The sequence below is a fragment of the Sinohyriopsis cumingii genome, chromosome 17 (genome assembly GCF_028554795.1).
Source record: "Sinohyriopsis cumingii isolate HCF-2022 chromosome 17, ASM2855479v2, whole genome shotgun sequence".
Classification (NCBI taxonomy): Eukaryota; Metazoa; Mollusca; class Bivalvia; order Unionida; family Unionidae; genus Sinohyriopsis; species Sinohyriopsis cumingii.
Window position 1 is genome coordinate 17,343,910 of NC_142977.1, and position 27,766 is coordinate 17,371,675.

The 27,766-nt window shown below is 34.3% G+C and overlaps 1 protein-coding gene across 2 annotated transcripts in view; it reads left to right on the forward strand.

Moving 5' to 3' along the window:
* Nucleotides 1-1,692: 1,692 nt before the first annotated feature.
* LOC149777831 (sideroflexin-2-like) overlaps nucleotides 1,693-27,766 on the forward strand; it is a 41,863-nt gene continuing 15,789 nt past the window's right edge. The window contains exons 1-10 of one of the 2 annotated variants that reach the window (XR_016415472.1): nucleotides 1,693-2,008; nucleotides 3,995-4,153; nucleotides 5,851-6,021; nucleotides 7,811-7,909; nucleotides 8,840-8,918; nucleotides 12,529-12,614; nucleotides 16,173-16,233; nucleotides 20,386-20,452; nucleotides 21,994-22,093; nucleotides 22,505-22,560. Coding sequence is in view for 1 of the 2 variants with exons in the window: in XM_089938895.1 (XP_089795021.1) it covers nucleotides 1,998-2,008; nucleotides 3,995-4,153; nucleotides 5,851-6,021; nucleotides 7,811-7,909; nucleotides 8,840-8,918; nucleotides 12,529-12,614; nucleotides 16,173-16,233; nucleotides 20,386-20,452; nucleotides 21,994-22,093 (833 nt within the window). In the remaining variant the exon portion in view is untranslated. The remainder of the gene's footprint in view (nucleotides 2,009-3,994; nucleotides 4,154-5,850; nucleotides 6,022-7,810; nucleotides 7,910-8,839; nucleotides 8,919-12,528; nucleotides 12,615-16,172; nucleotides 16,234-20,385; nucleotides 20,453-21,993; nucleotides 22,094-22,504; nucleotides 22,561-27,766) is intronic. The other variant, XM_089938895.1, reaches the window with a different exon arrangement.

Below are 27,766 nucleotides of genomic sequence, written 5' to 3' on the forward strand. Positions count from 1 at the left end.
TAAACTATCCTCCAGAATAACCTTAAGGACAACCCTTCAACAAAATAGACACTAGAAGGTGGTTAAAATTCCAAACCATCAGGCCATGTCGCACAAGGTGACAATGATTATAATCCTAGAACTAGCAAATCTCTCATATAGTTATTAATGGCACATTTTTTAATTTTTTTGTTTTTTGTTTTTACAGCAATTCAAAATTATTAAGAGCAAATCCACAAACTTGTAATGGCCAAGTGGTCTAAAGCGCTCACCGTTACCGATCACTGCTATCTCACCAGTTTGCTTGGGTTCGAGTCTCGGGCTCGGCCAGTGCAAGAGGGGCTCGTATCGTTGCTTAAAATTGACGTGCCATACATGTACTATATAATAACTAGTTACTAGTATATGTATGACAGGTCATTTTTAAGCAACGATACGAGCCCCTGTGTTTCCCACTCGAACAGTAAATAAGCAGTGTGCGGTGCGCACTTTTAAATCCACCCAAAATAAAAAAATGAGTGCTCATACACTCAGATTAAGGATCAAATTGTGTTGGATGGTAGCTTCTTTCCCATACCTCAAGTGGACATACATGGTCGAAGGGTCGAACACGTCTAAAATTTAAGATCATCATCATCATTATCACTACAGCCAAACCCTCTCGGTGCGTTCAGGGCCTGGGTAGCTACAGTTACTTCCATCGCTAGCTATCGTCTTTGTTGTGGCTGCTTGCTCTATTCGATGCCTACCCATATTGGCGATACGGCCTTGCACATTTTGAAATCACATAACCACCTGAAAAGTAAATTAAGCATTGTACTTTCTTTATTCCTTTTATTTTTTATGATTAAACTTGTTTGTTCAGTACTCACTTCTTAAATTATGACAAATTTCCCTATCACAATTTTTATTTTATTTTATGTTTATCACAACTTTACTACATTTCTTATATATCACTTATATTTGCGAGAAGAAAAAAAAATCACTTCTTTAGCCCCGCAAATAAGAGTTCATTCCCTTGAGGTAGACAGCAGTTTATCTCCCCTGATTCAGCAAAGAACCGTGAAAAACTTTCCAAAAGATTATGATAATAGTATTGTTGGTAGTAATGCAGCGAAACAGACACATGATAGCCTGATGGAAATGACGTATTACCTACAAAATTAATCTCTTCTATGGTTGCTTCTTACCTTTAGTTTGGGGCAGCTTATTTCCACAGGGCAAATATGAGGATATGATGGAGCGACCTTGAGGTGCAATTTGTACCGGGTGAAAGGGGGGGGGGGGGGGGGGGCAGGGGGTACAAACGGGATGGTATAGCTCTAACCTGATGCCACAGGACAGCCAAACCCTCTCAGTGCCTGGGTAGCTAAAATTGCTTCCATCGCTAGCAATCGTCTTCGTTGTGGCTGCTTGCTCTATTCGATGCCTACCCATATTGTCGATACGGCCTTGTACGTTCTGAAATCACATAACCACCCTGAAATGAAAATTAAGATTTGTACTTTATTCCTTTTATGTATTATGATTAAACTTGTTTCTTTAGTACTCACTTCTAAAATTATGACAAATTTTATATCGTTATGTTGTTGAGAGTTGATCTTTTTATGTTTCCCGCATCTTTGGTACATTTCTTATGTATCAACTCTTTTAGTGGGGAACAAAAATCACTTTTTAGGGCCGCAAATAAGAGTGCATTCCCTTGATTTTGACAGCAGTTTACCTCCCCTGATTCAGCGAATAACATTGAAAAACTTTCCAAGGAAATAAAACTATTGTTGGTAGTAATGCAACGAAATAGACATATGATAGCCTGATGGAAATGACGTATTACCTACAAAATTAATCTCTTCTAAGGTTGCTTCTTACCTTTAGTTTGGGGCAGCTTATTTCCACAGGGCAAATATGAGGATATGATGGAGCGACCTTGAGGTGCAATTCCGATTCGTACCGGGCCGTGCCAATCATTTATCAAGATTCAAGTGTTCGATGTTATTAAGTTGTTTCATTTGCTTTGTATGCTTTTCAGGTAAGTTTGTTATGGGATTCCAATGACTTTATTGGCTACACATGTCCAATAAATGAGCTCCAAATACCTGTCAAATTGCTCCGTTTATAAGTATACCTCCCGTTACGTTTAAACGTTAGTTATTTTAGCAAACTGTGGATAGTAAATGACAATCATAAATCCCACTTAATCCTCCTTGCGTAAGTTCCATCAGACCACCCCTTGTTGAAAGTTAATTATTCTATAACTTGTTTTGATTCCCGTCACATAACGAAATTTAATATTCATAGTGCTTTCCTTATATATATATATATATATATATATATATATATATATATATATATATATATATACACACACACACAAATATACACACATATATACATACACACACACACACACACACACACACATATATATACTGGTATATTAAATTGTGATCCACTCATATATATATATATATACATTCATACATGCATACCACATACATTAAAAATGGCCTCTCATTTAAATGTTGGTATAAAGCAAATTGATATACCAATACTACTGGTATATCAAATTGTGATCCGCCCATGGCACAATGATACGACTATATAAATATTCTTTCAACTCCAGGCCTGTAGATCAATGATGAATTTCTGCTCATTCATTAGTCATAAACGACATGGAAATAAGAATTAAAAAGTATTAATAGTCCCAGTTTTCTAAATGGTACACAATTTCATTGGAATCCTTTCTTTTTTCCACCCCCCCCCCTTGTGTGTAATGAACAAAATAAGCGAAAGTCTGGAGTGAGAGAGAACAACATTGTGCTGGATGAAAAAATTAAAACTGAACTTGTACCAAGTAACCTACAGTAATATAGTTTGATGTAACGGTATTTTTATGTTTTCCTTGGGATCTTTCTACAGCAGAGGTGGGCAAACTTTCCAGTGCAAGTGCCGCATAAACAAATTTACACATTGTTGCGGGCCACATAGTTCATTAAGTAAAATAATTTATATTTGAAATAGCATCTAATTTTCAGTTGTTAATATGTTGTTAATATTTGAAAACTTAAACTTAAACTTCAAAAGAAGCACATATATTTGATAAACAGAGTAACATAAATAGAGTCAGTGCGAATGATGACGTGTTCCTAGGCTGCATGAAAACCCTTGGTATTCATGAGGAGTAACGGTTTTGTTTTCATTATACCTTATCTGCAGTGTTAGAGCATTGGAAATCCAAAGTACCAGTAGCCCCCACCACCACAAGTTTACTAATTTATATAAAATGTTAGACATTATTGTTTATATCCAGACACATTGCAGAAAACTCACTCAGTTCATATATTACATCCTCAGATCATCTGAGGGACCCCGAGTGGCTGAGTGGTCTAAAGCACTCACCGTTATGGATCATTGTCATCTCATCTCAGTCTTCGTGGGTTCCAGAGTACAGATTCGGTCAATGTGGGTTTGTGAGAAAGTTTGCCAGTAGATTCTCTTGGGTCACTGGTTTGTTGTGAGTTTCCCGGGTTCTTCCTGCACCATTTATACTGGCCGCCATGTATATCCTCTGTTGTGCTGAAAAATGGCATTAAACCCTACAACAACAATTCAGATGATCTGATGGCATTTTGTTGGTGCATACAAACGTTTTGTAAAATATCTTAAAATAGATCTAGGATTGAGCTACATAAATATTTATATCAGTGTATTTCATATTTATTACAACTAATGCCTTTTAATAATAAGTTTATATAATTTGCCAAAACATACTAGTTTATAAGTTGTCAGGCTGCAAATAATATGATATGCCATCACCTAATGCACTGGCAGATCATGGTCTGTGTTATTTGTTCTACTGATTAAACTTAATAAACTGCATAGACCCAGGTCTGCTGGCACATTACTCAGTAGCCGATATCAGTCTCGCAGTTTGCAGTTACACTAAATTTCTAAACGAGTATAGATGATACATATAATTTCACTTATACAATCCAATTTTATTGTGGTTATATAGGACAATCATAATGGAGAGAATAGACCTGGAGAGACCACAGTGGAGCCTTGATACTTTCTGGGGACGTCTAAACCACTTTGCCAGTATCACTGACCCTCGTTTAAGTTTTTACTCAACAAGTAAACTTCTAGAAGCCAAGATACTAGTGGAACAATACAGGTAATACCTTAGTACCTCTTGTTGCCAACATAATGCTAGAATTTCTAAAGCAGTGTCCCCAGAAAAGCACTTACATGTTTGTTTATCTTGACTGGACGTAACTTAGAGACAAAGAAATTTTCAACCATTTTGGGTTTCTAACTATTCTGGCCTTGAATTTATTGACGAAATGAAAACTGTTATTGTAAACAACATTCAAATTGGCATATGATGGAAATTGAACCAGAGTATTTAGCAATGGAACTTTCAATTCAGGATTGAACTAATTAAGTCTTGTGATAGTTATGGACCTCATAAACTCTGTGCAGTAAAAAGAATATGTGTGACACTAGGCAGCATGTTTAGAAAATCCAAAATTTTAAAGAATGGACTGTGAGTTCTCACTGCCTGTATCCTAGCCTGTAATGGAAAACCATTTTTGATACAGAAATGCTATCAGCACTCCAGGAAAAGAATGGCATTGAACCTGGTGTTAGTTACAAAAATAATTCAGGGCAGGAGACTTTTTTCTGTTACTTGATAAAGTTGTGAGAGAAGAAATTAGGGAAAGTCTTAATTCCAGTATATTTGTTTCCAGTGTGTGCTTCATGCACAGGTATGTGTTACAGTTTCTGTGTGCTGTATGCACAGGTAATGTCATGGTTATTGTGTTTGCTTCATGCACAGGTAAGAATTATAGTTACTGTCTGTGCTTCATGCACATGTATGTGTTATAGTTATTGTGTTTGCTTCATGCACAGGTAAGTGTTATAATTATTGTGTGCTGTATGCACATGTAAGTGTTTTAGTTATTGTGTTTGCTTCATGTACAGGTAAGTGTTGTAGTTACTGTGTGTGCTTCATGCACAGGTAAGTGTTATAGTGACTGTGTGTGCTTCATGCACAGGTATGTGATAAAGTTATTGTGTGTGCTTCATGCACAGAAATGTGTTAAAGTTGTTGTGTGTGCTTCATGCACAGGTATGTGTTAAGGTTGTTGTGTGCACTTCATACCCAGGTATTATCAAGAGATTTTCTTTCACATTTGACTTACTGACAACTTGGAATTAAACTATTACAATGACTAGAGTTATGAATACAAGCAAGGTAAGACATGATTGCACATCAACTTCACAAGTTATTCTTTGTCTTCCTCATGAAGCAATAATTCAGTTTACACAGTCTGAGTGATCACTCTAAATCTGCTCCTGGACCAGTGACTGCATAAGGTAAAGAAAAATCATTGTTTGGTTTGGAAACACCTTGCTGCTAACCACAGAAGGTAGGTGATCATAATATACTGGATATTTATATTGGACATGTGCCAGTGGGAAATTAGAATGGTCACTGTGAACAGGTGACCACTGAGTAAATGTGACCATTATGACAGATTTGACTGAATAACTAACTTGCACTTTGGTTTCTACAGTGAAGAATTTGTATATATTTATATATATATATGTATATATATATAGCAAAACCTATCTTGAGAGACCATCTGTTTTGAGAGATCAGAGTCTCCATGCACATATTTTTTTATTATGTAGTGTTATGACCTGTTATGAGAGACCACCTGTCTTGAGAGACCATTATTTTTGGGCAGAAGGGATGGTCTTTCAAGACAGGTTCTACTGTATTGTATATTTACAGAAAAACTACATATTTTGAAAATTGTTTGATTTACAGTATATCCAACCAGCACTTTTTTCTTCTGACAGAGCCATGAAGGAACCAAGGGGGACAACTGTAGATCAAGTTATTCATGCCAGGAGGATGTATCTGTCTGCATTCCATCCTGATACTGGAGAGCTTCAGAATGTGATTGGACGAATGTCATTCCAGGTTCCTGGGGGAATGCTGCTTATTGGTGCAATGATCACATTTTATAGGTACTTTTTGGGGCGACCCAGGTGGTCTATCACATTTTTAGGTCCTGTTTTGGGTGGCCCCAGGCAGTCCATTACATGTTATTTATTTACTGTTTCATGGGGCCCAGGGTGGCTGATCACATATTATAGGTATTCTTTTGGTAGGCTGCAGGGGGCCCATCAAATATTCTAGTTATTGTTTTGGTAGGCCCCAGGCAGCCCATCATATTTTATTAGCACTGTTCTGGTATGCCCCAGTTGGTCCGTCACATTTATAGGCACAGTTTTGGTAGGCCCCAGGTGGCCCATCACATTTCATGGGCACTCTTTTGGTTGGCCCCATGTTGCCCATCACATTATATAGGCACTGTTTCTGTGGCCCCAAGTAATCAATCACACTTTATATATACTGTTTTGTGTTGGGGAGAGGGGGTTGATCTCATGTTCATTTCTGTATCCTTTAAAATTAATGTAATAATGCACCTTGAAAAACATGATTTTGAACCTTGAAAACACCTTGAAAATTTTAAATGAAATATGCTAATAACCGTGATAGTTACTGCTAAATTAAATTAATGCTTATTTAACCTCTAACATGGCTGCCATAATGGTTATCTTGATAATCATTTGTTTACTTCATCTGAGCTGTTGGGAAGGAGTTTGAAAACCAGACCCAGCTGACCTAGGAGTCAGAGGTCATTGCTTGCAGTTTTGTACTGCATTGAACATAGCACGGTGACTTACAAATACAAGTTAACTTTGATGAGACAGGTACGAATGGAATTTTAGCAAATCCAATTTGTGGACACATCTGATGAATATGTTGAATGATTCCACATAAAATAACTTTGATTTTTCTCAAAAAATTTATTTATAGATTAAGGAAAACTTACCACATGGCTGTATTTTGACATTGTCTGAAACTAATTCATTGATTTTCTACAGTGATTACAGGTTCAAGGCAAATGGATATGACAGAAAATTTTGACCTGCACTTACAAGTATCTAGTTGTTATGTTAACTTTGACATGTAAGAAATCATTTTTTTACCAAATTTGGCATGCTCGAGTTTCTCAGGAATTCAGGAATATAAGATATGGTTTCAATATTCACCAGTTAAAATAACTGAAGAAACAGCCCCCTCTTGAATTCCAGGAAATTCTTTTTGTCTGCTAGAGCACAGGTCCCATCTACTGGGCCTTGTTAAAAGGAAGCACACCCATATTTAAAATTTGCATGATAAAGGAAATCTTTAACTGTTGTAATAAAAAATATAGTGGTCCCTCACTTTGAAGCTCCTCAGAGTAACACTACCCTTATTGTAATGCAGATGTAGTCATTATTCCCATTAAAATAGTTTATGTTTTATTATTCCTAACTAATTTATTCAGTTTAATTGTGATTTTTGGATATTTAAATGCAACTATAATGTTTCAAATCATTAAATACCATAACTTTGTATTTTATACATTGTTATGACACATTTTTGTAAGAGAATACCTGAGTATAAAGTGATGCTACTTTTAATAAGGACCACTTTGATGGAGCTTAACTGTAGGTAATTAGACTGGCACCCTGGCTTTATTGGAGGAAAATACTGTAGGTTATTAGACTGGCACATGGGTCTTATCGGGGGACAAATATTGTAGGTTTATTAGACTTGCGCCCTGGTCTCATCATGGGAGCCATATTGTAGATTTATTGCCTTTTTGACAGGTAGATACAATATTTTGTTCGTATTTTTCTTTTAGTACTTTGTTGGAGCTCAGAGCTGGATATCATAGTGCATTTAATGCCTATTATGTTTCAGGAGCAACTCTGCTGTGATATTTTGGCAATGGGCCAACCAGTCCTTCAATGCACTTGTCAATTACACCAATCGGAATGCAGGATCCACTCTCACCAATAAGTAAGTGCATATACAAGATGGGGTCAGGTTGGTCAGAAATGTAATCCTTTTCATCAGTTATATATTATACTGTATATACTCCTATAGATGTTACGTTCAGCTGCAAGCTGCACAGATCCAGATCTGCTGTTGCATAATGTACTGGCATATCTCATTCTATGCAGTTTGTTAGAACTAATCATTAGAACAGACATATACATCCTGATCTGCTGGGGCATTTAATGATTGCCAATCGGGGTATAATTGTTTTGCAGTTGGATATACAATCAGACATATGGTATATGGTATCTGTACCAGCAGATTTCAGCAACTTAGAGGCTGTTTTAATTACAAGATGGGGTTGGTTTGTTCAGAAATGTGATACCTTGCATCATCGATGCATTATATATACTGTATATATCCACATGTAAGTTGGATCCAACTACAGACTGTGCAACTTAAAGGCCAAAATATGCAGATAAATTTAGCAAAATTTTCAGTTGCAAATCTGTTAATTTTCTCTTGGCAATATAATGCCATCAGAGGATCTGAGGATTTTACTTTGCAGTCACTAGAGCCAACTTTAAAGAAGGGAAACATATGCTGTGACTGAATAAGACTTGTGGTGATTATAAGAGGCTATTTTAAGAGGCTGTCTAGTTATGAACTTTTTTTCGAATAATATGCTGGATATTACATTTAAGAGCCAAACTTGATATCAATAGGGTTGTAATAAATTAATTTAATCAATAAAAAGTTTTCAAAATGAATAATTCATTATCAATTACTGCTTGAGGGTAATCAATAATCTGAACCTGACTGTAATTCTGAGTAAATATCCTTCAGGCATAAAAATAAGGCCACATCAATTTAGGGTCATTTATTTTTTAACAAAGTTATTTTTTGTGTATTGCTTGGTAACCATTGCTAATAGGTTTCCATTTCTTTCAGACAGATGGCAACTGCATACATTTCAGCTACCAGTAGTGCCCTAGTAACTGCCCTGGGATTAAAGGCATTTCTGGCAAATGTTAGTATCATTTTGGCATGCATATGTACATGTACACTCACAATCCTTTAAAAAAAGATTGCCAAAGAAATCCACCTAAATGCCTGAAAATCGATTGTACATTGATACAAACATTTATTCCAACTAAGATAAAAGTGTCTTTATTTATACATTTATCAGGAATATCGTGATACCATCTGTCTGTCTCTGTTCAATGCACACTGATTAAATGGAGTTAAAATACATCAAACCTGATAGATAAATTACACAAGTCACATAGGAATCGTGTATGAGAAAGTAGTACTTTTGTCCCCCACTACTGTGCTTCCATGGGGGGGGTCAAAGGTCATTTTGTATTGTTTCCCCCTCAGTTACAGTGATCTTTTTTGTCCGAACCTTATACATGCAGTATTAGCCTGAGGATGGATAAAATGTGAAAAAGGGTTACAAACCCTGGGTAATAAACAGACAGGTAGAGGGAAATCCGTAATAAAAGACATTGGCATTCACTTTGTCGTTGCTTGACTAATGTTATGTGAGAGACAAATGAAGATCTTGAGCCTGTAGATAGGTCAGCAGAAGTAACCTCCCTTGCATTCTATCAAAACAAGACTCTGTGTTTTAGCTTATGCATTAGAACACAAGAATGTAAGCTGAAAAGAAAAATTTGGTAAACAATGACCTTTTATGTGATATTTTATCATATTGCATCATATAAACATCATAGTCGGTTAAACTGATGTTGGATTAAGTTGAGTAGTGTGTGCCATACATAACACCAGACATTATTTTAGCTTGAATGGAAATCTCTGAATTGCTAATTTATCTTATTCAACTAAATGGTAATATTAAGAATAATCTAGAAACATTGCATACAGTTGATTGCAATTAGAGAACCCACAGTTGCACAGTTTGGTAAAACTTGGAATTGAAATGCAAAGAAGTGCAATATCAATATCCACTTGTATCTTAGGTGTCTTTTTAGTGGTAATTCCATTCGTCTTTTAGGTGTCTTTTTAGTGGTAATTCCATTTGTCTGTTAGGTGTCTTTTTAGTGGTAATTCAGTTTGTCTTTTAGGTGTCTTTTTAGTGGCAATTCCATTTGTCTTTTAGGTGTCTTTTTAGTGGTAATTCAATTTGTCTTTTAGGTGTCTTTTTAGTGGTAATTCCATTTGTCTGTTAGGTGTCTTTTTAGTGGTAATTCAGTTTGTCTTTTAGGTGTCTTTTTAGTGGTAATTCAATTTGTCTTTTAGGTGTCTTTTTAGTGATAATTCAGTTTGTCTTTTAGGTGTCTTTTTAGTGGTAATTCCATTTGTCTTTTAGGTGTCTTTTTAGTGGTAATTCAGTTTGTCTTTTAGGTGTCTTTTTAGTGGTAATTCCATTTGTCTTTTAGGTGTCTTTTTAGTGGTAATTCAGTTTGTCTGTTAGGTGTCTTTTTTAGTGGCAATTCAGTTTGTCTTTTAGGTGTCTTTTTAGTGGTAATTCCATTTGTCTTTTAGGTGTCTTTTTAGTGGTAATTCAGTTTGTCTGTTAGGTGTCTTTTTAGTGGTAATTCCATTTGTCTGTTAGGTGTCTTTTTAGTGGTAATTCCATTTGTCTGTTAGGTGTCTTTTTAGTGGTAATCCAATTTGTCTTTTAGGTGTCTTTTTAGTGGTAATTCAATTTGTCTTTTAGATGTCTTTTTAGTGGTAATTCAGTTTGTCTTTTAGGTGTCTTTTTAGTGGTAATTCAATTTGTCTTTTAGGTGTCTTTTTAGTGGTAATTCAGTTTGTCTTTTAGGTGTCTTTTTAGTGGTAATTCCATTTGTCTGTTAGGTGTCTTTTTAGTGGTAATTCAGTTTGTCTTTTAGGTGTCTTTTATTGATAACTGTATTTGTCTTAGGTGTCTTTTTAGTGGTAACCGTATTTGTCCTCTAGGTGGTGCTTTAGTGGAACTTCATTGGTATTTTAGTGTCTTTTTAGTGGTAACTTCATTTGTATTTTTGTGTCTTTTTATTGTTAACTTCATTTGTGTTATAGTGTCTTTTTAATGGTAACTTCATTTGTATTTTTGTGTCTTTTTAGTGGTAACTTCATTTGTATTATAGTGTCTTTTTAGTGGTAACTTCATTTGTATTTTTGTGTCTTTTTAGTGGAACTTCATTTGTATTTTAGTGTCTTTTTAGTAGTAACTTCATTTGTATTTTTGTGTCTTTTTAGTGGTAACTTCATTTGTATTATAGTGTCTTTTTAATGGTAACTTCATTTGTATTTTTGTGTCTTTTTAGTGGAACTTCATTGGTATTTTAGTGTCTTTTTAGTGGTAACTTCATTGGTATTTTAGTGTCTTTTTAGTGGTAACTTCATTTGTATTTTTGTGTCTTTTTAGTGGTAACTTCATTTGTATTTTTGTGTCTTTTTAGTGGTAACTTCATTTGTATTATAGTGTCTTTTTAATGGTAACTTCATTTGTATTTTTGTGTCTTTTTAGTGGTAACTTCATTTGTATTATAGTGTCTTTTTAGTGGTAACTTCATTTGTATTTTTGTGTCTTTTTAGTGGAACTTCATTTGTATTTTAGTGTCTTTTTAGTGGTAACTTCATTTGTATTTTTGTGTCTTTTTAGTGGTAACTTCATTTGTATTATAGTGTCTTTTTAATGGTAACTTCATTTGTATGTTTGTGTCTTTTTAGTGGAACTTCATTGGTATTTTAGTGTCTTTTTAGTGGTAACTTCATTGGTATTTTAGTGTCTTTTTAGTGGAACTTCATTTGTATTTTTGTGTCTTGTTAATGGTAACTTCATTTGTATTTTTGTGTCTTTTTAGTGGTAACTTCATTTGTATTTTTGTGTCTTTTTAGTGGTAACTTCATTTGTATTTTTGTGTCTTTTTAGTGGTAACTTCATTTGTATTTTTATGTCTTTTTAGTGGTAACTTCATTTGTATTTTTGTGTCTTTTTAGTGGTAACTTCATTTGTATTTTTGTGTCTTTTTAGTGGTAACTTCATTTGTATTTTTGTGTCTTTTTAGTGGTAACTTCATTTGTATTTTAGTGTCTTTTTAGTGGTAACTTCATTTGTATTTTAGTGTCTTTTTAGTGGTAACTTCATTTGTATTATAGTGTTACCACATCAACTTCTTTCATGACACTTTATAATACCTCTGCTTCTGTTGTAAGCACCTTTAACCAAACCACATGTCCTAAATAGGTGTTCAGATGTCAGATATACAAAAATTGCAGCTACACTGTCATTTCATTTTTTTTTCTGGCAAAACTTTATGCATTTTTTGAGAACAGAGAGTTTGCAGTAAGATCTCTGGGCTGTTAGGAGTTGGAGTGCAGGTAAGTAGTAATGGGTGTGGGGTAAGTTTTTTTAATGGGAATATGGAGTATAAATCATTTTGATTTTGTGTTAGTGAATTATTACAGTTGCCCTGGTTTAAACTGGAGCCTGGCTCAAATAACTTGGAGAAGAAGAAAAAGAAATCAGACATGAATTGCTTAAATTGTGAAATCTGCATGGCTTTGAAGTGTTTGAAATTGGGATATGAATTCATCCATTTTTGGCCCATATTCTTATAGGAAACTTACTGCATAGAAGTAGCAGTCCATGAAGACAAGAATGAAAATATACGACTTTTTAATTTTAGAGAGCATCCCCCCTGATGCAGAGATTTGTTCCATTTGTTGCAGTAGCAGCTGCTAATGTTGTGAATATACCCCTCATGCGACAAAGGTAAGATACTTACTTATTGTTTTTCATCCATTTGGGAACCAAAGGGTGCAACACTCATTTTGCCTACCTCTTTTTGTCTTCAGGATCTGCAAAAATTGTTTGCCACTGCCAGCTCAGAAAAATTCATTTTTAGTTCACATGGCGATTATGCCAAGTTAGCATGTAATAAGGCCCATCATCCAATATGCATTTTATGTCCAGAAACAATTGCATGTTACTTTTTAAAGGTCATATTTCCGATCTAATTTTGCTCAAACTTGGAGTATAAACTTATAATATCTTTGTCTCATATGAGTTTGAATATGTATGACCTTCATGCTTATTAATGAGGTTTGAATATGTATGACCTTCATGCTTATTAATGAGGTTTGAATATGTATGACCTTCATGCATATTAATGAGGTTTGAATATGTATGACCTTCATGCATATTAGTGAGGTTTGAATATGTATGACCTTCATGCATATTAATGAGGTTATAATGCATCTTGTTGACACTCTTATTGCCATATTTCTAATCTTATTTTGATTAGACTTGTATCATCAAGATCATAGATGAGTTCAGTAATTAATGAGTGAGACCTAGCTTCTGATTAACTGAGCTTGTAACCACTATCTTATGTGGTTTGATGTATCATTATTTAAAATTTGAATTTGATAAAACTTGTAATACATACTTATAACATCATGATCATAGTTAACAAGGTGATTTTGCACCCGATTGGAAGATTATGTTACAATTATGGAATACTGGCTAATATCTTCACGAGCTCAGTTTAGTTAATTAATAATTAACATAGGTGATTTTGCACCTAATTTGCAGAACATGTAACTCCTCTGGAGTCAGTTTGGAACAGATATGGTATGTAAGTTCTTATCTTCAAGGTAAATAGTGAGCTAGATCCCTGCATTTTAAGGAGCAGATTTTGCATCTGATTGACTGAGCTAGGCAAGACTTACCATATTGGAATCCACATTTTTGCATGATTTTGATCAAACTTGGAATTTAACAGTAAATACAGTAAGATATAAATAACTGCATATCGCAGATTACCTAATTGATTAAAATATTTTGATTGATATTAGGTAGGTTGATTTGTGTTGCAAGTCCAAGTGAGCATTATTGTTATGTAGCCTGATGGGTTGATAAGCATTGTTGTTATGTAGCCTGATGGGTTGATAAGCATTGTTGTTACATAGCCTAATGGGTTGATAAGCATTGTTGTTATTTAGCCTAATGGGTTGATAAGCATTGTTGTTATGTAGCCTAATGGTTTGATCAGCATTGTTGTAATGTAGCCTAATGGGTTGATAAGCGTTGTTGTTATGTAGCCTAATGGGTTGATCAGCATTGTTGTTATGTAGCCTAAGGGGTTTATCTGCATTGTTGTTATTTAGCCTAATAGTTGATCAGCATTGTTGTTATGTAGCCAAATGGGTTACTTGCATAGGTAAAACACACAAAACGTAACAGTACAATTTGTCAGAAATTAGATAAATCTGATATGTTTGTTGAAGAAACAAGTTACAATTTGTTGCCTTGCATGTGATTTGAAGTCATCTTTATTATTTTAATATTAATGATTACTGAATAAGTAGATGAATAGTCTCTATGAAATCAGGATTTATTTCATACATGATCAGGAAAAGAGTGCTTGATTGCTTCTTTAGTTGCAATGTTAATGTTTTGAGCAGTATGGGAATATGATTCCTTTTTGAAGGCAAACTGTAGAAATGCAGCTATCATCTGTCATCACAAATGCCAAGAATTGATATGATAACATGTATGGCAGGTTTGTTGTTCCCTCACAGCATTGCAGCAAGATCATATATAGAATGCTAACAAAAGCTCAACAAGATATTTCGAGAATTTTGAATGACATTACCACCCAGTCTCCTATGAATTGCAAAAATTAACATTATAATACCTGTTCCACACTATTGACAGCAGCAAAGTCAGCATCTGCAAGGTAATGATGTACTCATCTGTCCAATACATTTGCGACAATTAGAAGTAATTCATGACCAGTCATAATAGAAAGTGGATGCTAACTGAATTCTGATATTGTTTGATATCCTTTAAGGATAGAAATTCTGTGCATATTTATGCCGTCCCATGACAGTTGTAGTGGCAGAAGATGTAACCATGTCCATCTGTATGTCTGTCTGTCACATATTGGTTCAGTTTTGAGTTTAGGTCATTTAAGGTAGTGAGGTGGCTCATCCATGTTCATTGAACACATTATGTAATATCAGTGCAGTTGTGATTATGTGTGTGTTATATGCATGTTTGTGTCAGTGGTGATGACCATGAAAGTGTTGTATGTACCAGCTTGTTTTGTTTGAAGTGTATTAGATTTTTCAAGGAAAACAGGTATTTTAATTTATTTATTCATCGTTAAATTTCCAGTCACCTCTTATGTGTTTGTATGACAAGATAATTTATTCTTAATTACACAAAATTGCTTATTTGGATCATGCATGGTTATCTCCCCTTGGGATCACAAACTCCACATTTTGAACATCATCAGAATGTTGAATGTATGAGTCAGGATGCTAAATGAATTTTGATTTTAAGTAAAATTCATGCATATTTCTGTGGTAATTTTGTATGTGATTGGACTGTGTTTGTTACAGACCCTGAAATGTGTAATTTTAGAATGAAATCATAATTAAGGCAGATTATATGCGAATGATTAACAGTAAAAGAAATGGTTTGAAGTGTGAATTAGTTAATGAATATAATTAATTTAGATTTTAAGCTGCCACCAAATTTTCTTAATTTAATGCCATTTCATGTGATAATCAAGAATCATTTTTTACACTCACAATTTTTAACCTTATAAGTCATGACATTGTTCATATGAGTCAGGTTAGTAATATCAGACCCACTAGGGTCTCTTACTTTTAATGTAAATCAATGAGATATTTCTAAAGTTTGGGTTTGTGGATAATATCATCTTCGTGTCCAATATCAAACCCACTAGGGTCTCTTACTTTTAATGTAAATCAGTGAGATATTTCTAAAGTTTGGGTTTACGGATAATATCATCTTCTTGTCCAATAACTTTTCTAAGCAGTATAAAATCCCTATGATAAATACATTGTATTTGAAAAAAGGTGTACCTTTCTGTAATGGACACACAATGAACCAAATTTTTCTCAGTGGACAGGTGTTTTGTATTGTTTATATAAAAGTTGAATGATTAAATTAAACTAAAAAGCCTTTCCAGTAATAATCCTGTATGAGCATGACTTCTTTATTAAAAGGTGAGACAGGTTTCACTATGCAGTACACCATCACAACAGTGTTCATCTAAACCATAAAGTCACATGACCTTATTAGTGAGGTCACTTTATATTGAGGTATTTTATGCATAATATTACTACTAAAGAATGAAATGAAATCCATGAAAATACACACCTTACAAAATGGACCAAGATACATTGAGATACCTTATAATGAGGGACTACTGTGTATGTTTCATTTGTCACTAGAGGAACATGCTATGTTTGTCTATCACCATAATATTTATGCTTTATTAATTGTACTTTTCAGTGAAATTGTTAATGGTGTTCCAGTATACGATAAAAGTGGAAAGAAAATCACAGAGTCCAGGGTAAGATCCTGTATTAGGCAGCAAGGGCTTGAAAGTTATTTAATTTTTTTTCTCTTCAAATTAGATTTTACTTTGTAATTAAACTTACCGAAATATGACTTTGTTCAAATCATACATAGCAGTTTGTTTGGTTCATAGATTTGAAATGGATTAGATTTTGGAAATGCTCATAACAGTATGGAAAATAAATACAAAATGTATTAGACATTTCTGTGTATCTGTGAATTTAAAACATTTTCTGTTACTTTTACTTCAATGGTTCAGCCAACTAGACAGCATCATTTTGTTGCTGACAGGGAAAGTATGTGTTCTTTGCACTTGGTAAGTAATTAATACTAAAGCAATTCAGTTGATCTTGCCTGCCAGATCATAAAGACATGGATAAGTAATTAATACTTAAGCAATTCAGTTGATCTTGCCTGCCAGCATAAAGACAGGGATAAGTAATTACTTCCATAGCAATTCAGTTGATCTTGCATGCCAGAACATAAAGACAGGGATAAGTATTTAATACTTAAGCAATTCATTTGATCTTGCCTGCCAGCATAGAGACATGGATAAGTAATTAATACTTAAGCAATTCAATTGATCTTCTCTTCCAGCATATAGACATGGATAAGTAATTAATACTTAAACAATTCAGTTGATCTTGCCTGCCAGCATATAGACAGGGATAAGTAATTAATACTTAAGCAATTCAATTGATCTTGTCTGCCAGCATATAGACAGGGATAAGTAATTAATACTTAAGCAATTCAGTTGATCTTGCCTGGCAGCATAGAAACATGAATAAGTAATTAATACTTAAGCAATTAAGTTGATCTTGCCTGCCAGCATAACGACAGGGATAATTAATTACTACTTAAGCAATTCAGTGATCTTAACTTACCTGCGAGCATAAAGCATGGATAAGTAATTAATACTTAAGCAATGCAGTTGATCTTGCCTGCCAGAGTATAAAGACATGGATAAGTAATTAATATTTAAGCAATTCAGTTGATCTTGCCTGCCAGCATAAAGACATGGATAAGTAATTAATACTTAAGCAATTCAGTTGATCTTGCCTGCCAGCATAGAGACATGGATAAGTAATTAATACTTAAGCAGTTCAATTGGTCTTGTCTGTCAGCATATAGACATGGATAAGTAATTAATACTTAAGCATTTCAGTTGATCTTGCCAGCCAGAACATAACGACAGGGATAAGTAATTAATACTTAAGCAATTCAGTTGATCTTGCCTGCTAGAGTATAAAGACATGGATAAGTAATTAATATTTAAGCAATTCAGTTGATCTTGCCTGCCAGCATAAAGACATGGATAAGTAATTAATACTTAAACAATTCAATTGATCTTGCCTCCCAGCATAGAGACATGGATAAGTAATTAATACTTAAGCAATTCAATTGATCTTGCCTGCCAGCATAAAGACAGGGATAAGTAATTAATACTTAAGCAATTCAGTTGATCTTGCCTGGCAGCATAGAAACATGGATAAGTAATTAATACTTAAGCAATTCAGTTGATCTTGCCTGCCAGCATAAAGACATGGATAAGTAATTAATACTTAAGCAATTCAATTGATCTTGCCTGCCAGCATAGAGACATGGATAAGTAATTAATACTTAAGCAATTCAATTGATCTTGCCTGCCAGCATATAGACAGGGATAAGTAATTAATATTTAAGCAATTCAGTTGATCTTGCCTGCCAGCATAAAGACAGGGATAAGTAATTAATACCTAAGCAATTCAGTTGATCTTGCCTGGCAGCATAGAAACATGAATAAGTAATTAATACTTAAGCAATTCAGTTGATCTTGCCTGCCAGCATAAAGACAGGGATAAGTAATTAATACCTAAGCAATGGAGTTGATCTTGCCTGCCAGTATAAAGACAGGGATAAGTAATTAATACTTAAGCTATTCAGTTAACCTTTCCTGCCAGAACATAAAGACAGTGATCACTGTTGGTACTGTATATATATATATATATTCCCACTTATAAGTCATGCACAACCTTGAACTACACAGACCCAAATTTGCCATTGTATAATGCTCCAACAGATTTGGGTCTTTGCTGTTTGTTAGGAGAAATTGGTAGAACAAACAACATAGACCCTGATCTGTGGCACATTATTCAACAGCTGAAGGGGATTTATGATTTTGCAGTTGGACTTATAAGAAAGTATATATGGTGGTGACACATTGTTAACAGTATCAGATGAATCTAGGTTTTGCTTAAAGTTTTTCATTATAGGCAACAATTTTACAACTGGTATCCTTTTAAAGGAATTTTTCCATCATTCTCATCTGTCTGGACATGTGTTACTATATGTCTTGACATGATGTGCCATATGTCAGGATGTGTGTAACATTTGTCCGGACATGTGTGTACCATCTGTCTGGATATCATGTACCATATGTCAGGATGTGTGTACCATTTGCCTGGATATGTGTGTATTATCTGTCTAGACATGTGTGAACTATATGTCTTGACATGATGTGCCATCTGTCAGGACATGTGTGTACCATTTGTCTGCTCATGAGTGTACTACTTGTCAGGACATGTGTAACATTTGTCTGGACACCTGTACCATCTTTCTGGAGATTTAACATATGTCTGAACATATTTGTCTGGACTTGTAAGCACCATCTGTCTGGACTTGTGTGTACCATCTGTCTTGACATGATGTAACATCTGTCAGGATGTCAGGACATTTATGTACCATCTGTCTGGACATGTGTAACATTTGTCTGGACATGTGTACCATCTTTTTGGACATTTAACATGTGTCTGGAAATAGTTGTCTGGACTTGTGTGTACCATCTGTCTGGAATTGTGTGTACCATCTGTCTTGACATGTGTACCATTAGTCAGGACTTGTGTGTACCATGTCAGGACATGTGGTTACCATATGTCAGGACCTGTGTGTACTATCTGTTTGGACATGTGTGTACCATCTGTCTGGACATGTGTGTACCATCTGTCATGATGTGTATGCCATCTATGTTTTTACCATTTGTCTGGACTTATGTGTGCCATCAGTGAGGGCATGTTTTGTATCATTTGTTTGGAATTCTTTGTACCATCTGTCAGGACATGTATATCATCTGTCAGGACATTTATGTACCATCTGTCTTGACATGTTTTATACAGTTTGTCTGGAATTCTTGGTACCATCTGCCTTGACATGTTTTATACAATTTCTCTAGAATTCTGTGTACCATCTGTCTTGACATGTTTTATACAATTTGTCTGGAATTCTGTGTACCATCTGTCTTGACATGTTTTATACCATTTGTCTGGAATTCTGTGTACCATCTGTCTTGACATGTTTTATACAATTTGTCTGGAATTCTGTGTGCCATTTGTTTTGACATGTTTTATACCATTTGTCTGGAATTCTGTGTACCATCTTTTTTGACATGTTTTATACAATTTGTCTGGAATTCTATCATCTGTCTTGACATGTTTTATACAATTTGCATGAATTATGTGTACCATTTGTCTTGACATGTTTTACACAATTTGTATGGAATTCTGTGTATCATCTGTTTTGACATGTTTTATACAATTTGTCTGGAATTCTATCATCTGTCTTGACACGTTTTATACAGTTTGTATGAATTATGTGTACCATTTGTCTTGACATGTTTTACACAATTTGTATGGAATTCTGTGTACCATCTGTCTTGACATGTTTTATACAATTTGTATGGAATTCTGTATAACATCTGTCTTTACATGTTTTATACAGTGTTTATGGAATTCTGTGTACCATCTGTCGTGACATGTTTTATACAATTTCTATGGAATTATGTGTACCATCTTTGTGGACATCATTTAATATGAAGCCTACTGAAACTCTGAGCAAGAAGATCAATGATGCACAGACGCCATCTAGCGGTTTAATACATAAATATATTAGTCCATGTTTTTAATTTTCCATAAGGAAAAATCATAAAAGACCATGAACAAAGTTATCTTCTATCATGCTATGAACCTAACAGTGTCTGAAGCAGCCAGTTTATAAGTTTGTATGCATTAATGCCATTTAATGAAGGAAATCACTTGTTATCTTCAACATCAGGAGTTAGATTTCATGATTTCCCATAATATCAGTAGAACACCAAGTAACTTTATTTTTACAGTATGCTGCTGTGAAAGGAATCAGCCAGGTGATTTTGAGCAGAATCCTGATATGTTCCCCAGGAATGAGTGAGTTCATACAGTACAAACCTTCCAGATGTAAATTATTCCTCCAAAACTTCTCACTAGACTCAAAACAAAGATGAAACATATTGTAAAATTGGAGTAAAAGTTTTGAATAAAAGGCTTAAAACTGCATACATTAAATAGTAAATCTTACCAGGGATCCCAATCGTTCTTTTCCAAGCATTACAATTTTTCCTGTCAAGATTCAGTTACATAATGGTTACAAAATACTGTCTGTGCAATGTTATGCATTAAATCAAACTGCAAACTGCACAGACCTGGATCTGATGTTGCATAATGTACTTAGTGAAATATAAACACTTTTTTCAATTTTATGATTTAAAATTCTGTAAGGAAAATAGAGATACAAGGATTAACGATTACATTTTGGGTATTCACTGCTTGATAAACACACTGGGACTTTTCAGGTTGACAATAAATGATGTGAATTTGTAACATTTAAACTTAAGTCCTTAATCAAATATCAGACTCCCAGATTTATATCCAAACAAGCTTTCTAAAAGATGCATGAATATTTTAGATTTACATTTCTTTAGAAAGTTCTAAGACAGACTGACATGCAATTTGGATACATATATAGATAAATGGATAAATTTAGTGATTATTGTTTATTTGCTTGATTGACTTATGGTTTCATGCACTATAAGAAATGGAGATTTATTTAACCAACTATTAAATGACGTTATTAAAATTTACTTGGCTCCATTTTGCAGGTTATAAATATGTGTTGAATGAGTTGTACCAAATTTCAGTTTGCTTCACTTTTTAATATATTATGATCTCAACAGTAATTACACCATATATTTAAGAGATTCATTTGTTTTGTTCTGAGTTTTATCATGGTTTAAACTGTCAGTTGCTGAATCACACAGCAAATGATGCCAGAAGTGTTATCTAAGCTGTGTGAGTCGGCAACTGACAGTTTATACCACAATATACTAATTGTTATTTTGTTTTTTAAGATATTTCCTATCAGTTTTAGAACCTGTTTAAACACATGAATTCTTGTTGAGGTATCTACTACGTCACTATTTACTGTACAAGGAATTCTCGATCTGTAACATAATAGCTGCGTAAATATCAAACAGAACATTTTACCATTGGTAGGCGATCTAAGGTATTGAACATTCCACAGCATAATCTTAATCATTTATCTAAATGATGTATGCTTTATGAGTAGAAGTTCAATATTCAAAGTAAAAGATGTGTTGTTTTGTTTGACATATGAATGACTCTTGGATTTGATACTATCATGAGTTCATTGTGACTTGTGAATTGTCATTTTCCAGACACATGAGTAACCAATTTTTGCATCTTTAAATCTATTTTCATGTTAGGTTACCTACAGGGGCTACTTACAAATGAAATTAAGACCTTCAGTAAATGGTTACAGTGATGGGGGTCCCATAACTAAACTGTGCAAGACATTAACACTACCAGTAACAATTATGATTGGGGGGTAGCCGATCTCACACCCACCCAACATCTAGTACACACTAACAGAAAAGTTACTTATTTTCCAGTTTTACTTCCTATTCTGATGGAGAGGCTAGAAAAGACTGCATGGTTACAGAGGAACAGATTTATCAATCCTCCACTACAAATACTCCTGTCTGGTGTCACGTTAGTATATTTTTCTGCAAATACTCCTGTCTGGTGTTACGTTAGTATATTTTTCAGCAAATACTCCTGTCTGGTGTCATGTTAGTATATTTTTCTGCAAATACTCCTGTCTGGTGTCACGTTAGTATATTTTTCTGCAAATACTCCTGTCTGGTGTCACGTTAGTATATTATTCTGCAAATACTCCTGTCTGGTGTCACGTTAGTATATTTTTATGCAAATACTCCTGTCTGGTGTCACGTTAGTATATTTTTATGCAAATACTCCTGTCCAGTGTCACGTTAGTATATTTTTCTGCTATATAAATTGTTATCATGCTCTAGAAACAACAGTAACTTTTTTGTTGAGAGTTCTCTTATCTTTGGTGCATAGACTAAACTTCTGATGATATTGTCCTTGTTGCATTTGCAGTCATAAATATTGATGGGTGTATTATAATGGTGGCGTACTGATCATCACAAGCAATAGTAAGTCTGAATGACCTGCTTCTTATTTTCCAGTAACATTGCTGGGTGTTTCAAATATGCTCTGGCACTCTATTTGCCTTTTAAATTTGTTTTATTTCTATAAGTTGCTATTAGGCTGAATGATGTGACCGCATGTCAGAGTGAAAAATATAGAAGTGTAAATTTTGTTTAATTCAGAATCAAGTTCTGCCATATATATTGTATCCAATGATGCAAAAGGTGATTTTATGGTCTCATATATTGTCTGCAAGGATAAAGCAAGGCTATTTATGCTTTCTTTTATGTAAGTCTGAGAATTTGTTGCACTGTTCTTTGTCATGCTTTCTTTGCTCCACCTTACTTTTTCATCTGTTTTCACATAACCCTTTACCTCATGCAGGCATATTTCGATGCCTCAACTCCATTCTCAAGGAAGCGCATTTTGACGCCTCTACCCAGTTTGCATGGAAGCGTCTTTTGACGCCTCTAAACCATTCTCATGGAAGTGCCTTTTGACGCCTGTTGTAGACATCAGCAATTTGTGGTGGGTTTTTGTAGTGCCACCTTCAGGGGAACCCACTATTAGATACTACATTCATTGATGTGAATGACCATTATGTCTGATCACGTGGAAACTATTTAACATCTGGTAGAAATCTGCAGTTTAAAGTAACTGGATGGAGAATCACTCACCAAAATGGTGGTCGCAGATTTTGTTCAGTACTTACTTGAGGTTTTACAATTGGAATCACAACTATGAAAGCTTCATTAACTTAAGTAAAGGCTCTAATGTTGATGTAGGCAGCAATTAGTTTTTATAAATTATCAAATGCAGATGATTTTATGTAGACGAAGACAAAGAACTTGTAAATTTCGAGTGTGAGAAATGTCAGTTATAGTTGGTCATGTGGCTTCACTGACTTGACGGTGAAGGAGTTCTCTCAAGATTTTAAACCATATAAAAAATTCTTCTGTGAAAAATAACTATACAGCAATAACAATCAGATTTTACTCTTAAATCTTTCCATGCATAATATATGTTTACCAAAAAAGTAAAACGTTTAAAATTTATGTTAAACGTAACATATACTACACTTAACAGGCAGGCCTATGTGTATGGTATTAAATAGGTAACAGGCATTCTATTTATAGTGCACTGCACTGGGTAACTTTGCTACTTTTATATCAAGGGGCTAAAACGCCATCCAATCTATGAGGTAAAGGGTTAAATGTTTACTTGACAAAATTGATTGCACTGGGAAAGATTGTTGTTTGCTGTTTAATTTGCTGTATAATTTCTTACTTAGTTTTGACAGCTTACTGATTCTGTCCTGGCTATAATTATGTTTGACATATTAGTAAGCCTGGTGACATATAAAACTTATAGTATAGGTGTATCTTGGTATAATGGTATATTGTCTTTTAAAGTGAAGTGACTTATATTTTTTATGGTGTTTATTCTAAACTGCCTGAAGTCAACATGCTTAGAATCATGTTTGAATAAATTTTCATCTGATACCTCTAAATTTGAAGTGGAATGCATCTTGAGAAGAATGTTTGCTGGGCATGAAATGTTGGTCATTGTGACCTACTTTCTGGGGTTTTCTCTAAATAGCTGTAAATGGTGTATGGGCCCTATCACAGATGCTTAATTCACCTTGTTACTACTCTAGATTCTTTAACTACTTAAGTTCAAAACCAACATGTTTTTGATTATTGAAACATATCAATTTTACTAGATTAATTACCTGTTCTAGGATAGGAATAAAACATAAGTAAAAACAAAAATAAAACTTTGGATGAATGAATTTATAAGAATGTTTGAACATAAAAATACCACAATTTTTTTAAAAAAATGTATATGCTGCCGCATGTTTCGAACTCATGAACACTTGTTTTGCAAGATTTACACACAGAAAGAAAGACTATTGTTGATGTTTATAGAAAATATTTTCTAAAATACAAAGTGAAAGAAAAATAATTTACAGTATATGGTGAATGAATTCCTAAAATCCTAAAAGTTCTATCAATTCCAATAGCTCCAAATAAGCCAAATAAGTTGAAGAGGTATTCCAAAAAAGGTCACTACTGTACTGATGTGTCAATAGTACAGAACAAAATCACTGATAAAATCCTAAAATGTCTTTAAATGAATTTTTGGTAATTCCAGTCAAGTTATGTTTCCAAATGTCTTTGGATGAATTTACAGTAGTTCCGTACAGCTTTCTTTAAATGAATGTCACAGCACTGTATTCCAACAAATAATTATTAAGTTAAATGAATCATTCTTCTCATTAATGTGTCAAGACCAACAGTACTTTAAAGAATGTCTAATTCTTTGTAATAATTCACTTTTATAGAATGATAATACACAATAGCTAAAATTGCTGCAATAAGAAACTTGGAATGAATCATTCTTGGTATTTTGAAATACTCTGTTAGTAAACATCAGCTGATTTAATTCTAGCAAATCAGAAATTTAACCAGGCTTGGCTTTTCCCAGAATTCATGTCCATGTCTGATCACATGATGTTTACTTGCACTTATAGTTCAACTCAGCCTTGGGGGCCTTGGTTAGCAGAGTGGTCTAAAGGATAACTATTACAGATAATTGCCATCTCACCTCTGTTTGCATGGGTTCGAGTCTTGGGTTTGGCCAATGTGGGTATGTGAGAAAGCTGGTCAGTAGCTTCTCGTGGGTCAGTGGTTCTCTCCAGGGTTTTCCTGTGTTCTTCCTCCACCATTTATACTGGCCGCCATGTGTAGCCTATCATGTATTGAAAAATGGCAATTAACCCTACAAGAACAACTCAACCTTGCAACTTTACAAATGTGTCAATTAATGTAATTGAGACATGACTCTTCTAACAGCACAAACTACAATCATTGGAGTTTAGCATCAGAAATGTCATTAACGAAATAACCCTTAAAAAACTATAACAAAAATAATAAATGCTACAAGAGATTTGCAGTGTGTTTATGGCTAGTTTATGCACTAAAAGTGGATCTGTCATGCCTACTGTTATACTTACTCACCAGGGTTGATTCACTCAAAAATCCACTCAAAATCCAGATCATCTATGATACCTTGGAAGCAATACTATTATGAATGTGGGGAGATGCTTCAAAATGGAATTTGACCAGAAGTTTCTTAGAAAGTGCAAAAATACGATGTACCAGACACATCAGTAGCTACATATTAAAAGTTACAACATGGATAAAACTGTAATCATATGGTTATTAAAATTTTACCTGTTGCATGTACTTAATAGTTTTTACGCCTTACTGAAAATTGGTCCAACTTATTGAAAACTTTCGATTTACTGAGAATTTCTCTTTAGGGTTGGCAGGTCTGCAATACTAGTTGTGTCTTCTGAGCTACTGCTCACTAATAACTTGTTTTAATTTTTTAAAGTTGATTCATTAATAGCACAAGTGTTCTCATCTTGTTATTTCAGAATCCAAGTGAATTTATTGTAAAGCTTTAGTCAATCATGTATCATCCCTCATCCATCCATATATCAACACTTGATTGTTCACACTGTAAAGGCTTTACCGCTCCGGTGGCCAAATGGTTAGATCCTCCGCCTTGGATGCATGAGCTCGTGGGATTGATCCCCGGCTGAGTCATACCAAAGACTAACAAAAATGGTACTAACAACTGCCTTGCTTGGTGCTCAGCATTAAGAGGTTAGTGTTAGGACTGGTTGGCGTGTTGTCAGGATAATGTGACTGGGTGGGGACATCATGCTACATGTCTGTGGCATGATGCCCCAGTGCTAGACATCACTATAAACTGCCACACTGCAGCCATCATAGCAATATGACTGAAAAATTGTTAAAGCTACATCAAAAACCTAAAACACACACACACACTGTAAAGGCTTCATTTCAGATTAGATTTTGACATGTAAGTTTACATCATAAAATCTCATAAGAAATTGATTATGAGTGATTATCAGTGCATGTTGTTGAGATTACATTACATCTGGTTGGATGAGCTTGTGAACACACTCAAGGCCATACTTTTTAGAATGCTTTGATACATTCTGGTATGTAAGCTTATACAATCGAAATATCACACAAGTTTGATTACGAGCAATAATTAAATGAGAAGAATATTTGAATAATTGAGCTTGTGAACACTATAGGGATCTATTTCCTGATCAGATTTAGATCTCACATTTGAATAAGTGAACTTGTGAACACTATAGGGAAATATTTCCTGATCAGATTTAGATCTCACATTTGAATAAGTGAGCTTCTGAACACTGTAAGGATCTATTTTCTGATCAGATTTGGTATGTATGCTTGTGTCATATAATAAAGTTGTAATAAAATTAGTCGTAGGGTACCCATTTAGTTCATGTAAAAAAAAAAAATCAAAACGGCATGTTTCTGAGTTCAGTTCAAAGATTTTATGTCATTGGTTGGAGCAAGCGAGGCAAAGAATAACAAGTACAGTTCAAGGCTCATGTCATGTGACATTTATCCATCATAGTCATCCATTTAATAGTCTTGTATTTTTGATGGATCTGATAGTTTGGCTATGTACATCAGTTTCCTTATTTTCTATTTATAGTAAATGTACATGACGTGGTTCCAAGAATTGAAGAAAAAAAAATTTGAAACCATATATCACAGATACATTGTAGTTTTATACATATTTTTAAAGTTTGTGAAACTCCACACACCACTGATATTATAACTAATGTGAATATGACAATTATTATTGTATAATGGGTTCCCTGATATTATGACTGATGTGAATAGGGCAGTTGTTATTGTATAATGGGTTCCCTGATATTATGACTGATGTGAATAGGGCAGGTGTTATTGTATAATGGGTTCCCTGATATTATAACTGATGTGAATAGGGCAGTTGTTATTGTATAATGGGTTCCCTGATAATATAACTGATGTGAATAGGGCAGTTGTTATTGTATAATGGGTTCCCTGATAATATAACTGATGTGAATAGGGCAGGTGTTATTGTATAATGGGTTCCCTGATATTATAACTGATGTGAATAGGGCAGTTGTTATTGTATAATGGGTTCCCTGATATTATGACTGATGTGAATAGGGCAGTTGTTATTGTATAATGGGTTCCCTGATATTATAACTGATGTGAATAGGGCAGTTGTTATTGTATAATGGGTTCCCTGATAATATAACTGATGTGAATAGGGCAGGTGTTATTGTATAATGGGTTCCCTGATAATATA